The sequence below is a fragment of the Saccostrea echinata genome, unplaced genomic scaffold (assembly GCF_033153115.1).
Source record: "Saccostrea echinata isolate AGI-Se365-2 ecotype Australia unplaced genomic scaffold, CSIRO_AGI_Sech_v1 ptg000042l, whole genome shotgun sequence".
Taxonomy (NCBI): domain Eukaryota; kingdom Metazoa; phylum Mollusca; class Bivalvia; order Ostreida; family Ostreidae; genus Saccostrea; species Saccostrea echinata.
The window spans coordinates 217,834-232,300 of record NW_026889791.1 but is presented as its reverse complement, the minus strand read 5'-3'; the positions used below and the strand labels follow the sequence as shown (position 1 = coordinate 232,300).

The 14,467-nt window shown below is 33.1% G+C and overlaps 1 protein-coding gene and 1 pseudogene across 1 annotated transcript; both read right to left on the bottom strand.

Moving 5' to 3' along the window:
- The window catches only part of LOC133201110 (protein draper-like), a 255,372-nt pseudogene that overhangs the window by 35,986 nt on the left and 204,919 nt on the right, over positions 1–14,467 (bottom strand).
- Positions 29–516, bottom strand: LOC133201111 (P2X purinoceptor 7-like). The gene is made up of 2 exons (XM_061336903.1): positions 301–516; positions 29–194 (listed from the first exon to the last, which is right to left on the bottom strand). Exons 1-2 carry the CDS (start codon positions 489–491, stop codon positions 29–31), a joined length of 357 nt encoding a protein of 118 aa, XP_061192887.1. The 5' UTR covers positions 492–516.

Here is a 14,467-nt window from a genome sequence, read left to right as displayed (position 1 = left end):
ATGATGGAATGAGTGATGATGGTTGTTGTTAATCTAACTCTGCTTCCTTAAAACCAACATAGTCCTCTTGTGGAGACGGGAATCTGCCTCTGATTTTCTTGAGAGCACATGATGGCAAAACCACTCTCACATGCTTCTCGAGGTATCCCCAGGCCCATCTCACGAGCTGTCTGTAAGCAGTGTACCTGTATCGCCTGGAAAAGGACACATTATAGTCATCAATTATTCTACTTATGATGTTTGCTATTTTATGAAATCATATTTGTTCCTCTTTTATATTTTTTTTTTATTTCGACTCACGCTGGAAGATTTTGAATTTGATGATTGTACTGATGCTTATATTGGTTGTATGCTGTGTCCAGTACATATGTATTCAAGCACACTGGTTCAAATCCTGGGTGGTCTGTTATACACTGGACACCATCATTTTTCATAAGATGTAAGAGGACCTTTGTTTCTTTGCAACAGACACATTCCTTTGCTAAAGGCATCTGTAATACAATGTCCACAGCTGCACCGAGAATGCATTTAAAAAGAATTAAATATTTTCAATTCTTGCATATACTTTGGATTTTTTTTTTCAAGTATACAATTGTCAATTTTAAAATTACGTCAAAAAACTCATTTGCTATGTCTTATATGTAAATAAATACATCATTATAGAATATAGTAGATTAGCAATTAGAAAGTATTACCAAATGCTCTAATGGAGATAAATATACATGTATAATACATTTATTATGAAATTTTATTTCCAAGTTTCTTCGAAAAATTTGATACGTATACATGTATTTTTATTATTAGATAGATTCAATATATGTCTGAAAATTATGTATAATTTTTATGTAAACACGTGCATTATTTGTTGGAAGGGGGAGGGGTGTAATTCTTTTAGACAATCTATAGTAAAGGGCATATACTTAACTTAAAAAAAAATTACAGAATTATTTATGTTCATTATGTTATTAAAAGAAAAGAAATAAAGTATAATCAAGTTAATAATACCAATTAGTGTTGTTAAGCCGGCTATTATCGGGATTCCCATCATCATGATCATCCTGATTTTGTTGAGTGGGATGTTCTGTGTCAGAGTCTAAATACGGCTCAAACTGATACGGAGCCACTGCAGGTGTCTCCAAACAATTGTCAAAATCTTCGTCAAAGCTTGATGATTCACACGAAAGTGATACAGAGAGCTTGGAATCTTTGGAGTCGATTGATGCTTCAGCCATGTCTCACTAATGTGACGTCACACTAGGGTTTCCCCGTATACCGGAAGTCACACTTGACCGAGTTGTTGATTTTTTCAACAGGTGAGAACGCGTTTTACAAGTTTAACAACTTAGAACTTCGCCATGCGTGCGAATTTTTTTATCGCATTTTCGACAATGACTTATTTAGGTCCCAATGATACTTTTCACATTTAATGAAGAAACGATGGATAAGTTCTTTAAGTGCAGGGACAACTTGCTAAAAAAGATCATGTACTGAGGGAATGTTTTTAATTCTGTATAAAATATGCCCATTTCTTGAAGTATGATCATTCTGAGCGATTTTTTTTTTTATATACAACTTCTATTAACTATAGTGAAAACTGATAATTTCGTCCAATACAGTTAATCATTGTCAACTACGCAGGTTGGTTAAGGCTTCCCGTAGAATACAACAGTGCACTCTATGCCTTCACATCTCTGAACTACCAAAATATGACGTCATAATGGAAAATGACGTCAAATCACTGCAAACTTGAGGTGTTATGACGGGGAGAGTGTCATGAACTTTACACTTTATTTCAACCTGCATGTAAAATGCTAGATAGCTTTTGCAAAATTCACGGGTCGTTAAAGGTTTTTTAAGTCTTATATGTCCGAATATTTCAAAAATACACCGCTTACCTACCCTTGATTGAAATTCAGCATGTTCAAAATGCTTATGAAAAATATACTTTTGAAATGTACTCTGTTTTATACCCGTGGTTGGAGGTAGAATTTATTTTATGTGTATAAGAGTCTGGCGCAGGTGATTAATGAGGATTAATCTGACAATTTTTGTGGAAATCTGTAAGAAGAGGTTGTTCTCTAACTGAATCTTGTACTTGTATTTTGTACCCAAGTAATACCATGACTTTTCCCAAGCACATTTCGGATACACAAGGATACGATGAGTTTATTTATATAACAAAATGTTAATAATTATCGTGTTAATCAGCTGCGCCGAAGCGATTTATATGAAACACTTCAAAAAATTATAAATGACCGTCAGGTGATCAACAAAGTCATGTGATATCATAACAAATATGTTAATATATAGCCGAGGAAACCCTTTATATAAATTGGAAGTACTAAAGTTCAATACTTATAAACTAAAACCAAAACCGACCTTGCAATGACATATCATGTTTTGAGCGCATTTTCAAGCTTCGGGAAACCTTAACATAGCTGCGTATACTTTTGACGAAATATTTCTATGGAACCCGGTACATACATAAAAAAAAATCGCATAAGCAATCTAACTTCAAATCAGACGCACCTACGAAATCAAAAAAAAAAATTTAATGATTTTAATGCATTGTACTGTAGATTGCGTAGCAAATAGTTCAAACCGGGGTCGACTGACTGAGGTTTTAAACGCCAAACCCTCTATGATAAGCTTGGTGTAAAAGATTTTAAAAGACACTTCAGCGAACAGTTATATGTGGCAATAAAATGTATCAAAAATATTAGTTAAACGTAAAGGACAACAGTGTTTGATTTTATACTGTTAAGAATGCATGTCTTATTTCGTTTTTCTTTTCCTTTTGATATAGACCTTCAAGATTTATGAAGATCCTAAAAATATATTCATCATTGAGTGCAAGTTCCGTTAATGTGATGACAGTGTTCTGCATTGAAACACAGACCACATGAGTGATTACAGTTCTGTCCGTACATTCACCCATCATATTTTACAACTCATAACGTAAACTATTTCAAAGACTTTTAGAAGTTATCTTTCATGTGCAAAATGTAAGTTATTGTTAGGAATAAATGCAAGACACTGAAGAGATGAAAAAAAAAATAAACATGTCCCTACAGTGTGGATTGTATTTCTTCTAAATTTAATAACGAGTTATATGATTGACTGCAGTTTTCACCGTCTATCTGTCCATCACATTGTGCAATATTCAAGTCAATCATAAGTTCGTCTAGATAATATGTATTTGAACGTAGTCCATTTCATTTGATAGGAAAATAATTGCAAAACATGACTTAAAAATATAAATTTTCAGCATTACTGTGGAAATCTCAATCTACTAAAGACCTTAACTTCAATGAACTATAAATAAGTTATTTCAGCTTAAAACAATTAAGATGTAATGCAGTATACGACAAATCACTGAAATCAAGTAAAAATATTGTTTTCTATCATGTTCTTCAATTCAATACCCCACTTGAAAAAAATTCTTCATGACAAAAAAAAATTGTTTTCAAAAGCATTTTGAAAAGTGTAATCTCTATGATCACATACAGATGACGTTTACGAAGAACATTAGGGGGAAAAATCATCATGAAATATCATTTTCACAGAAAGTTCCCTTCCACCCAGCGTAGCATTCAAACTCACAGGCACCAAAGATTCTGTTACAGCCTCTATGGTAGAGTTAACAAAATTCAACACAATTCTTCCAATGCCTTCAAAATGGGCATGTTCCCATAGAATTAAAAAGATTAACGACGCAAGATCACGAATGATTTAGTTGTCATTGATAACGTACACAATACATTTCATCAGGAGACTCGGAGAATTGGCACTTTTAAAATAGATGTGAATTTGACTATATAACAATTAGAGAAATTTTCAGTTAGGTTTTGACATTTCCTTTCTATAATGCCCTGTTCACACGGAGAGTATAATTCGAATTAAACGTAAGTTACTGCGAATTAAATTTGATCCGCGTTCACACGGAGAATTTAATGCGAATTAGTTTAATTCGAATTAGTTTACTGCGCATTAAATTACTTCGCATTAGCTCCGTGTGAACGCTAAGCGAAGCTAATTCGAATTAAATTTTGACGCATGCGTAAGAGCAAAATTAAGTCACCTGCCACATGACGGTGGTCATTTATAGGTACCTATGCCATTTTTAGTGCAAAACAAAGGAAAATTACGTTAATCACTGAAATGTGTATAGACACTATGACTATTATGTCAAATGGATTTGCTCTGCATAAGGTGACGTGATTTGAAAATGACGTCATAATAGCCTTACTGAAAAGCCTTACTGTAGAAATAAAATTTTAATTCGCATTAGTTTACTTCGCATTATCTGTCGTGTGAACGCAATTTAATTCGCATTATTTTAATTCGCATTATTTTACTTCGCATTAATTTACTGCGAATTAAACTCTCCGTGTGAACAGGGCATTAGATTCACTGAACATGATTTCCAAATTAAAAAGTAATGTTATCCTTTTTCAGGTTCGTAGCTTTTAAGTCATTGCAGTACTGCATGATTTTTCCCATTTGTCATTTAGAAACACTTTTGTCAATAGACAATTTTTTTAAGGAAAGTAATTTCAAAGATTTGCGCACATGAAAAGCAAAATATCTCACCTTTGTCACACCTATTTCCTTGAACACCAACGTCACATCCGTTTGGACAACTTCCGTTCACGTGATTACATTGTTCTCCGCTACTACAGTTACCACAAGTGTACTTACACTCAAGACCGAATCTATGATTGTCACATTCTGTAAATTTTATTTTAGAATATACACATGAAAAAAGAAAAAAAATTAAATTATTTTATTTGCAACTCTACTTTGAAAAAATGGAATCCAATATGAGTGAAGTTTATTTATTGTAGGAGTAAAATTGCATTATTTATATAGTATCAGGGAATTGATACATTACCGTATGAGCTTAACCTTTTAGAAATCATTTTTTTTAAATTTCGCACCAAATAAAACTAAGATCTAAAAAGGTAATTTTTTTTTTAATTTGATTTAAGTCAAAATAGAAAGCATTAAGTACATGTATTACCTAAAGACATACATGTATTTGAAGTGTAAAAAAGGAAGCTAAGGACAGCGATCGATCTCAAAACTCTCTAAATAATAGAAGTCGAGATCGTCGCAAAACACTAACCCCGGAGAAAACCAGAACTGGGATCAGATGCCTGAGATATTATCCTCTGTCGACCGGGTCAGACCCGCCTTGAGCTGTTTGTATTGTGATTTGATCAAGGAAACTGAGAGATCAAAATCAGTAATCAGAATTCGTTTCAAAAGGTTTCTCTCTCTCTCTCTCTCTCTCTCTCTCTCTCTCTCCTATTTTCAGGATGGCTTGTGTTTACGTACGTTCTTCACATCGTGGACCTTTGTATCCGACAACACATCCAAGACATGTACCATCCACAATGTTACAGTGACCCTCCTGGCAATTCCTTGGACACGGTAAATCACAATTTGCTCCATAGACATCTGAGGCATGACATCCTTATTAAATGGTAATAAATAAAAACGTCTATAGTCTGCCTTTTGTATATGAAGATAATATTTCCTTGAAGATTTGTTTGTAGTTCGGTGCAAGTAAATCGAAGTCATTAAGAAGAATGTGCGGCTTACTGCCACAACAGTGAGGGATCTTTATCGTTGCAGCGGCTTCCTAGATCCAAACCCTCGGTTTTTTTTAAAGGTCACATCTTATAGACCGTTAGTTTTGATGTCTAGTCTAAGGGTCTTGGCCAAAAAAAAAAAAAAAAAAAAAAAAAAAAAAAAAAAAAAAAAAAAAAAAAAACAGTGAAGACCTATTTTGACAAGTCTCAGGTTTGAGCTCTCATCGGAAACGAGAATCGAACCGGGACCTCCTAGTCAAGAGCTAGTGCCCTACTACCAAACTACCACACCCATTATATTCCTGTTGAAACTTAATAATTCTTTTTTCGAAGTCCTTTCATATATTTAAATCATCATTAATAATCATTTCACATTTAGATTTAGTCATATTGTTTTACAATGTTAACAGAAATAGTTAATACCTGAGACTTGAACATTTTAAGACTGATTTGTTTGCAAGAAAAAAAATATACTGGAAAAAGAAGGTTCAGACAAAATCGATCTTTTTTTTCTTATATCAATGTTACTACATTTTGCATGTCACATGTATCAATCACATGTTCACACGAACGCATTCCAAAACGATCAGTTAAAAGTACATGGACAATATGAGGAACGATTCGACCATATCATTTTTTAATTTGGTCATTTCCACTAAGATCTTATCCATTGTGAATTTAAATAAAATGGGATGTTTTGTCTAGGAAAGATTTTTTTTTTAATTTTTTTATTTTTTTTTTTTAATGAAGACTATAGCTCGAGCAAATTATTTTTTACAAATTCTAAGAAATTCACAATGTGTCTTTATAGCAATGATGACATAATTGCAGAAATAAACCCTGTTTGTTTTTTTTTTAAAGATTAGAAAATTAACGAACAATCATCATAATCATTAAAAACGATATCTGATTACTGCATAGCTTGTTATGAGAAAGTGAAATCCCTGTTCTTATTGTTTAAATATATTGTGGTATTTTCTTACCGTAAACTTGAAGTTCAGAGAGGTCGTTATATGTGCAGGCGGAATAATCAACAGGGTAGATAAATCCTGGGAGTCTCACATTGTAGTAGATGACATACCGACCATGCTTTATACATTCTATGGTAATATTATTCGGTATTGTAGCCTTGGTGTAGTTTGTGTTTTTAAAACATAAAGTCCCATCTTCTTTATTCGTTGTGTTTGAAATGTAGATTGAAAATCCAAGGATTTTTGATGTAGGGTATTTCACCCAGCCTACTGAAATGTAAGAAGTAATGTGTAATGTATCATTCAATTTTTAATATTTGGCAAGAAGGACAAGTCAATATTATTTATAATTTTGATGAGAAAATTTATTTTCTTTCAAATGACAAGAACACAGTCTTGCTATTGTAAAGCAGCTTATCTTATTATCTTACAGGAGCATGTCGTATCACATATACTTATGGTTCATATTAAGATGACTTTTTTATGTATCATATTCATGGGTTTTTAAGATTAGCAATGAAAGAAATTCCCGTCAGCAACAGTAACCTTAGAGAGATCCCTTTTTTTATCGTACAGTTACCTGAGGAAGGTGAGTGGTCTCGGAAATACGGGTGTTATTTACCTGCAGGCGTGTTTACAAAGCATTACTAAGAATCGTCTAAGAATAATCTTAGGAAAACTTTAGGATGATCCTAAGACAAACGTAAGCATGTAAATCAAAGCTTACTTAGAGTCGTCTGAAACTAAGACGTCTTAAGTGAGTTTGAATTGATCGTGCAAAAATTTAAAAATGGACATCCAGGAAAATTGAAAGTTTATTTCACTGAATAAAACCCTAAAACAATATGTACAATGTATATAGATAATATTGTTAATTAAATTGATATCCATTTTTTTTCTTTTTTGATGCTTGTATTAAGAGAAAATTAGATGAAATGAGAATGGTGAGTAAACTTGATAGGAATACTTATTGCACTACCCAATCAGAAAATGATTAGAGTTAACAATTGTGTCAAAGTATTTTATTACTTCAAATGGATTTACTATTAATCTTTATATAACTTGGGGGGGGGGGATAGACCCTTAATATCTCTTAAATATAATACCTATGATATAAATCATAGTAATAATATGTTAATATATACTGGTAATATTTCCTATTAATATAAACAATGCATGTAAAAATTAAGGAAAATGAAATATAATAATTTGAAATTTATAGTAAGTAAAATCTACTTTGAGAGTAAACTACAGTTAACTGTAATTTTTTTGTCAGAGTAAATCTGTTATAGAATATCATTTACTCATCCTGAATCATGAAAAGAGCTCGAGGCTTGTCAGTGGAAGTTAACAATACTCTACTTTATTCAGTCAAACTCATTCGTTTCATAGGTGTTTGCTTTATGAACCCAAAAAAGAATTCCAATTTTTCCGAATCGGAAAATCATATCCTCTTAGATAAAGTACAGAAAAACAAAGCTTTTTTCTGCAAATTTTCAAGTTTGTCTACAATTATTCAAAAAGAGAACATGATAGGCAATATATGAAAAAGTGAATAATTCAAAAAACATTGCCCATTTTTAACATTTTGTTATTAGAGAGAGAGAGAGAGAGAGAGAGAGAGAGAGAGAGAGAGAGATATGTTTAGCCATTTTGGGCAAGTGTGTTGCACAATGAAGAATTGAGCATGGTGGATTACTGGGTTTTAAATTTGCATGAATGCTAAAGTTATCTAAATATCATTATAACTCAGGGCCGTTTTGAATATTTTTCATAAAAAAGATATTTCATTCCGTAGGCCCAAGTATGCAAAGGGAAGTAAATCCTTTTTTGTTATTACTTAATCTAAAATTAGACTCAGGGATTTTCCAGTATTGTAATTCGCGTCTAGGAGACCGTGTTAAACATGTAATAAGATCCTTGTCATTTCCGTTCATTTTTCACTCTTCCCGACCTCCACCACTCAAACAATTTCCTCATCTGCTGTCCAATCAGCAGATTTTTTCCCCATTTTTGCATATATAAAATTAGCAGACGAGTATTTATTTAATGGTGTTATGACTTTCTTACCTTAAAAATATGAACAGTCTCATCAGCAAGTGCGACGTTCCTTTGTACAAAATCCTTGGAAAAGCGGCGCGTACTTCAAAATGCGTCTTAATTTTCAGCTAAGAAATTTCTCAAGTGAGAATTTTCTCTATGTGATGTAGTAATATACCCACACAGAATTTGTAAAGGGGAGGGGGTCCTGGAATCACTATGTCTGTTTGTCTGTCTGTAGACATATTTTGTCTGGAAATAATCTTTTAATACAAAGGTTGCTTAATTATGACCAGGCAGTGAAACAACCCTGCATGTTGGCCATTTAAGCAATATCAAGGTCACAGGAATTGAAGTTTAAGTTTAAATGCATAACATAGTGATATAATTGTGTATTAAAAAAATAACTGTCAGAGATCATACTGCCCAAATGGTTGATTATGATCATAAGAAATGATATTTCCAGAACAGAGGCCATAAGGAAAGTCAAAGTCATAGTGTTGATAGAAGTATCTCAGAAAATACAACTTTTTTTTGCAGTACCAAAAGTAGTATCTGGGGGTCATATTTGGCAAACAAGTGATTATGACCAAGCGGTATTAATCCTACTTAAGAGATGGGGCAGTCATTTCGGAAGAGTATTCCTGCCAGTTGAAACTATTTTTTGCTACGTCGTACGTACGAGACATTTAGTATTATGAACGAGATGCTAGGTCGTACGTAATAAGTCGTAACTACAAGATAATATGTTGTACGTACGAGATACTTAGTCGTACGAACGACACAATAAATCGTATTTACGAGATAATAATAGGTACAAACGGCATACAGTAAGTCGTATGTATGGCATACAGTAAGACATACGTATGACATACTAAGTCGTAATAACGAGAAACTAAATCTCATTACGAGATTAGTCATACCAACTGTAGAATAACGAGAAAATAAGTTGCACGTACGAGATAGTGAGTCGAAATTACGCGATAATAAATCATCATAAAGACATATACTGAATCGTTATAACGAGATTTTTAGTCGAAATAACGATATAATAAATCGTTATAGCGAGATTGTTAGTCGCTATGACGAGATACTATGTCTTTATAACGAGATACTAGGCCATACGTACGAGAAACTAAGTCGTAAGTACGACATAATAAATAGTAATAACGAGATACTAAGTCGTAATATGGACATAATAATTCGTAAAAAATACATAATAAGTCAGAATTACGTACGACTTAGTATCTCGTTCGTACGACATAGGAAAAAAAATATTTTCAACTTGCAGCAATACGCTTCTGTAAGTCATAGTTAATTTATAAACATATTGCTAATTTTGAATTTCAATAACCTAAGATTATTTACTTTTGTATTTTCAGGAATACCAATACCATCCTCTCAACAGAATCCTCAAGATAAAGAAATTTTATGTGATGAAAACCCAATAAAGAAGATTGAAAAAAATCAATGGTTTTAGTTTTCAATGTATAAATTAATGTCACAAATGTCTTTTTTTAATCAGAGAGTCCAGAAAACAAGTTTTCATTCCTTCAAATACTAATTTCTCGGATACAAAATATATGCTTGCCTTCGCATGATATACATATGTAACCTGGATTAGTTTTTCACATAAATTTCATGCAAACATTTTTCGCATGATATTTGTGCGAATTTTCTGCAAAAATCGTATGATATTTATGCGAATTTCATATGAAGCTCATGCGAGCCCTTTTTCCCAGTGTAGTCCAAAAGTGCCACCGTCACATTCTACCAACAGGAAAACAAATTCCATTTTTGATTTATTCTCAAAATAATGTTGTGTTGTAGTGTGACTTACTCATGAACCCACTTACGTGAAATTAAGATATCTGCTATTTAATTGAAATCATGAGCTAAATGATATAATAAAATGCAAAATAAATACAGGAAAGAATACAAAACATGCCATGATAATTGATATTTGTCATGCGTTCTTAAACTTAAATAAACACAATATATAACGCCAGCTTGCCACCTTTTCTGTGAGGTATGCTAATTTTTCAATGGTATTAACTTCAAGATGAATCTAAAGGCTAAAAAATGAACTAACGGTGATTGTGCGAAGTACATGTATCATATTCTGTAGCATAAATGTAGTAGAAACAGTTATCTTTACTTTTGTCACATTTTGTGTCTTTCCATCCTGCCTGACATCCACCATGGCATTTCCCTGTTGCTCTATCACAGAGTCCTGAAACTCCACAGGTAACGCTACACGTTTCATTGCAGTTGTGTCCATACAGCCCTACACGACACCCTAAGAAGCAACAAAATATACTAGTTCATAAAACAAATCATTGCATACCTTCAAAAGTACGGTCTTTGACCGGTTTGCCTACTCGATTGTGTCACAAAATTCTGCGATGATTCTACAGGAATTTAAATCCATTTTAGGTAGGAGACGTGAGATAGGACAAGGAAAAACATTGTTATCTTTCAGCTTTTCATGGGAGAATTAAAAAAAAAAAACTAGCAAAATTCTATATTTTACGTACAATTCAGGATATATTATATGATATCAAATGTTGAATTATGCCTTAAAAGAACCACTTAAACTGTAGGGATTCTAATTCATGTATGGAAAACTTAACTTAGTTATTCCATTGAATCTTTCCACTGAATTCTCTTAAGAATGAAATATAAAATATCAATTGGTAATGTTCTTGATATATGCCATTGATGTAGCACAAATTTTTGTAACCTTCAGTGCATTTATCTCCCTGAAATCCTCTGTCACATCCATTTAAACATGTTCCATTAATATGATGACATTGTTCAAAGTTAAAACACGAACCACACGAGATACCACAATCTGCACCATAAAACCACCCGTCACATTCTGCAAGATTCAACATTTACATTCGGAAAAAATGACACAATACGAAAAAAAAAAAAACAAAACAAAAAAAAAACCAAGTTTCGTTTGTTTGTATTCCAACATGTATGCTCTATGTCCCAAGAAATGAATTACAAGGATAGAAATAAATTTAAAAAAAAAAAATGAGAGACAACATACCGTTCTCACAGAACGTTCCTTTCCATCCTGGGTAACAACCAGACTCACAGATCCCAGTAAATCTGTTACAACCTTTACAGTTTGGATTACAGACCTCAACACAATTCTTTCCGTGTCGACCGAAGGGACAAGCTGTCAGAGAATAACAAAGAAAATAAATAAGTTTTCTGCTTTTGTTTTGTTCAATAGGAAACAATAGAAAATCAGCAGATTTTTAAGTCATTTGAACTATGCACATAATTGTGCCTCAAAGAGATTATGCAGCTAGGTTAAGGATTCCCGTATTAACATCATCCTATGCAGAGGTTCGGGAAAACAAATTATGACATCACGTTTAAACAATACAAATGTATTTTGATGAATTAATGCTAATGTTGTTTTTCATACACAATAAAATGTTGTCTTCATTCATAAATAATTTCAAGATAAATCGATGTGCAGCTTATCGTGATATAATAACACTGTAGAATGTTTAATTAAAATAAGCCTGATCTCATTGCACTGACTGAAATGATGTCATTGACTAGTTAGACACGCAGGTTATATGTACTTGAAGCGTTGATCAAACTATTATCATAGCTTATAATTATGAACATTAAGATGAAACAAGCGTGATCTGACCAAACTAAAGACTTATAATGAAGGCTAGGAAGGCACATGAGATTGATAAGCACAGCCCACCTAGAAAATCAAATATTCAATATTCGATATTCGATATCCTCTTCATTATTAATTCTTAGTTTTTTTAATAATATGTAGCTATTATCCCTACGTTTTTGAATAATACTAAAAGCTGGTTGTATGCCGTTGCTTTACTCCGAAATTCAACCTTCAATGAATGCATATTACGTCTTTGTCGGAAAGATGGCTAAATTTTAAATAAATCGCGAGCACGAGAAAGTTGGTCCCGACACTTTGTATGTTAAATTCAAAGAAAATAGATTCAATTATGTTATGAAAAGATATCAGCATATCGTTGAATTCTTACGATCTTTGTAGCCATAAATATATATTTCTAGTTTCAAACCTGTCACATGACAAACCGCTGATGAAAATGATGTCGTTTCGGCCGAACTTAGCAGACTCCCCATTTATCAAATATGAAAACTGGATTCATTTTCTCATATTTTAAGGCGCATTTTCAACGGGCGTCCTTAGCCTAGCTGCTTTACTATACAGTTCGTCAGCGGCAAAACATTGCGAAATTCAAATCAAGACTTAACTTTGCATAACTAATTTCTTCCCTCTATCTACAATTTTCAGTAACGTGCTGTTGTTGAATGAATAATTTGTATTTTGTTGTTTCATATTTCAAATGTAGCCATCACGACGTCTTTTAGGAGTGGAGTTCGCCATTTACCCTTTCTGACAAAGACATCATCAGTTTTCAAATGCAGAAACAGATCCTTAATCTATGTCTAATATCATGCAAGACTTCTTTGTGCATGATTTTCTTAATTTTTGATTATGTTAAGCATATCACTTAGTGAATTAAATTGTTATCACTTAGTGAATTAAATTGTATCCACCATATTTAAATTAAGTTAAAGTAGAAAATAGCATGAAATAAAAAAAAATGATATGAATGATCAAGTAAGTATTTGATTATTATATAAATATTGGATGTAGTTGTGAGTAAAAGCTACACGGTGGCATGTTCACGTGTGCGACAGTGTGCCTGAAGAGCTATGACCACCACACCACACCACACCCCCACACCCCCACACCCCACCTCCCATGCATTCCCAGCTCGATAATTTGTGAAATATTTCTTGCATGTTTCCACAGTTAACAATGCAACCTCTTAAGGAGGCTAGGGAGTCAACAAATTAACCATCAGATATAACTTATTTTTTTTAGATATGATATCTTAAGCTGTCAATCATCGTCGCAAGCCACGGGTTTTGTGTCCATTCTATTTCCACAAACCCGTGGCTGTCTCCAACAAATTTCTCTCGTTCTCATGAATATTAATAACATACACTCAACCAAAGGAATAACATCTGACGCTTCAAGTCAGAACCATTGAAAATGATCAGTCTATCTTGTATTTGGTGTAACCGCAAAACCACGAGCTGTACATCAACTTCGGTTCGAATTTCCTTTCTTAACGAGGAACGCTATTCAGCGTTCTCACACAACGTCTACATTCGAAACCCTGTATTTTAATGTAAAACCTTGTAAGTATTTTAGAATATACGTTACTCACGTCTGTTCTTCAGGATCTATCGTATTTTTTTCAATAAATCTGCCATGCATAGCAAACATGATTTCATTAAACGCCATTTAAGCGTACCAAAAATTGCTACAGAGTGATTTCATTGGTCAAGGTAAATCTAGCGTCACTTAATAAATATTCAATGATTCAGTCGCGAGAACGAGAGAATTTGGTAGGAGGCAGCCACGGGTTTGTGGAAATAGAATGGACACAAAACCCGTGGCTTGCGACGATGGCTGTCAACTATCATTTGGCAAACAAAAAATTCATACATTTTAGTTTTAAAAATTGATCATTTTTGTATATTTTTATATGGAGCTCTTCTTCTAAAGGAGATCAATATAGTCTGAAAATAGCCACAACCACCCAGCCCTCTTAATGCAATGGTTTAATACATACAGCTTCTTCTTTCATTTATGGAATAAAAAGGTGACCTAACGCTTGGGCATAAGCCCAACTTTGTCTTTTTCGCGGGTATGTTAAGGCTTCACCAACACCTACATATTACTTGCCTTTACAATATGACGTCATAGTAAGCTGTATGACGTGAACTTTAGAAATAATGATTTCTTAATATCTATAT

Bases quoted from the DNA above. Each gene is read 5' to 3' on its own strand.
- LOC133201111 (XM_061336903.1), bottom strand. From the start codon at position 491: ATGCCTTTAGCAAAGGAATGTGTCTGTTGCAAAGAAACAAAGGTCCTC. The intron at 195-300 runs GTGAGTCGAAAT...GTCCTTTTCCAG, and splicing joins CAAATTCAAAATCTTCCAGC to GCGATACAGGTACACTGCTT.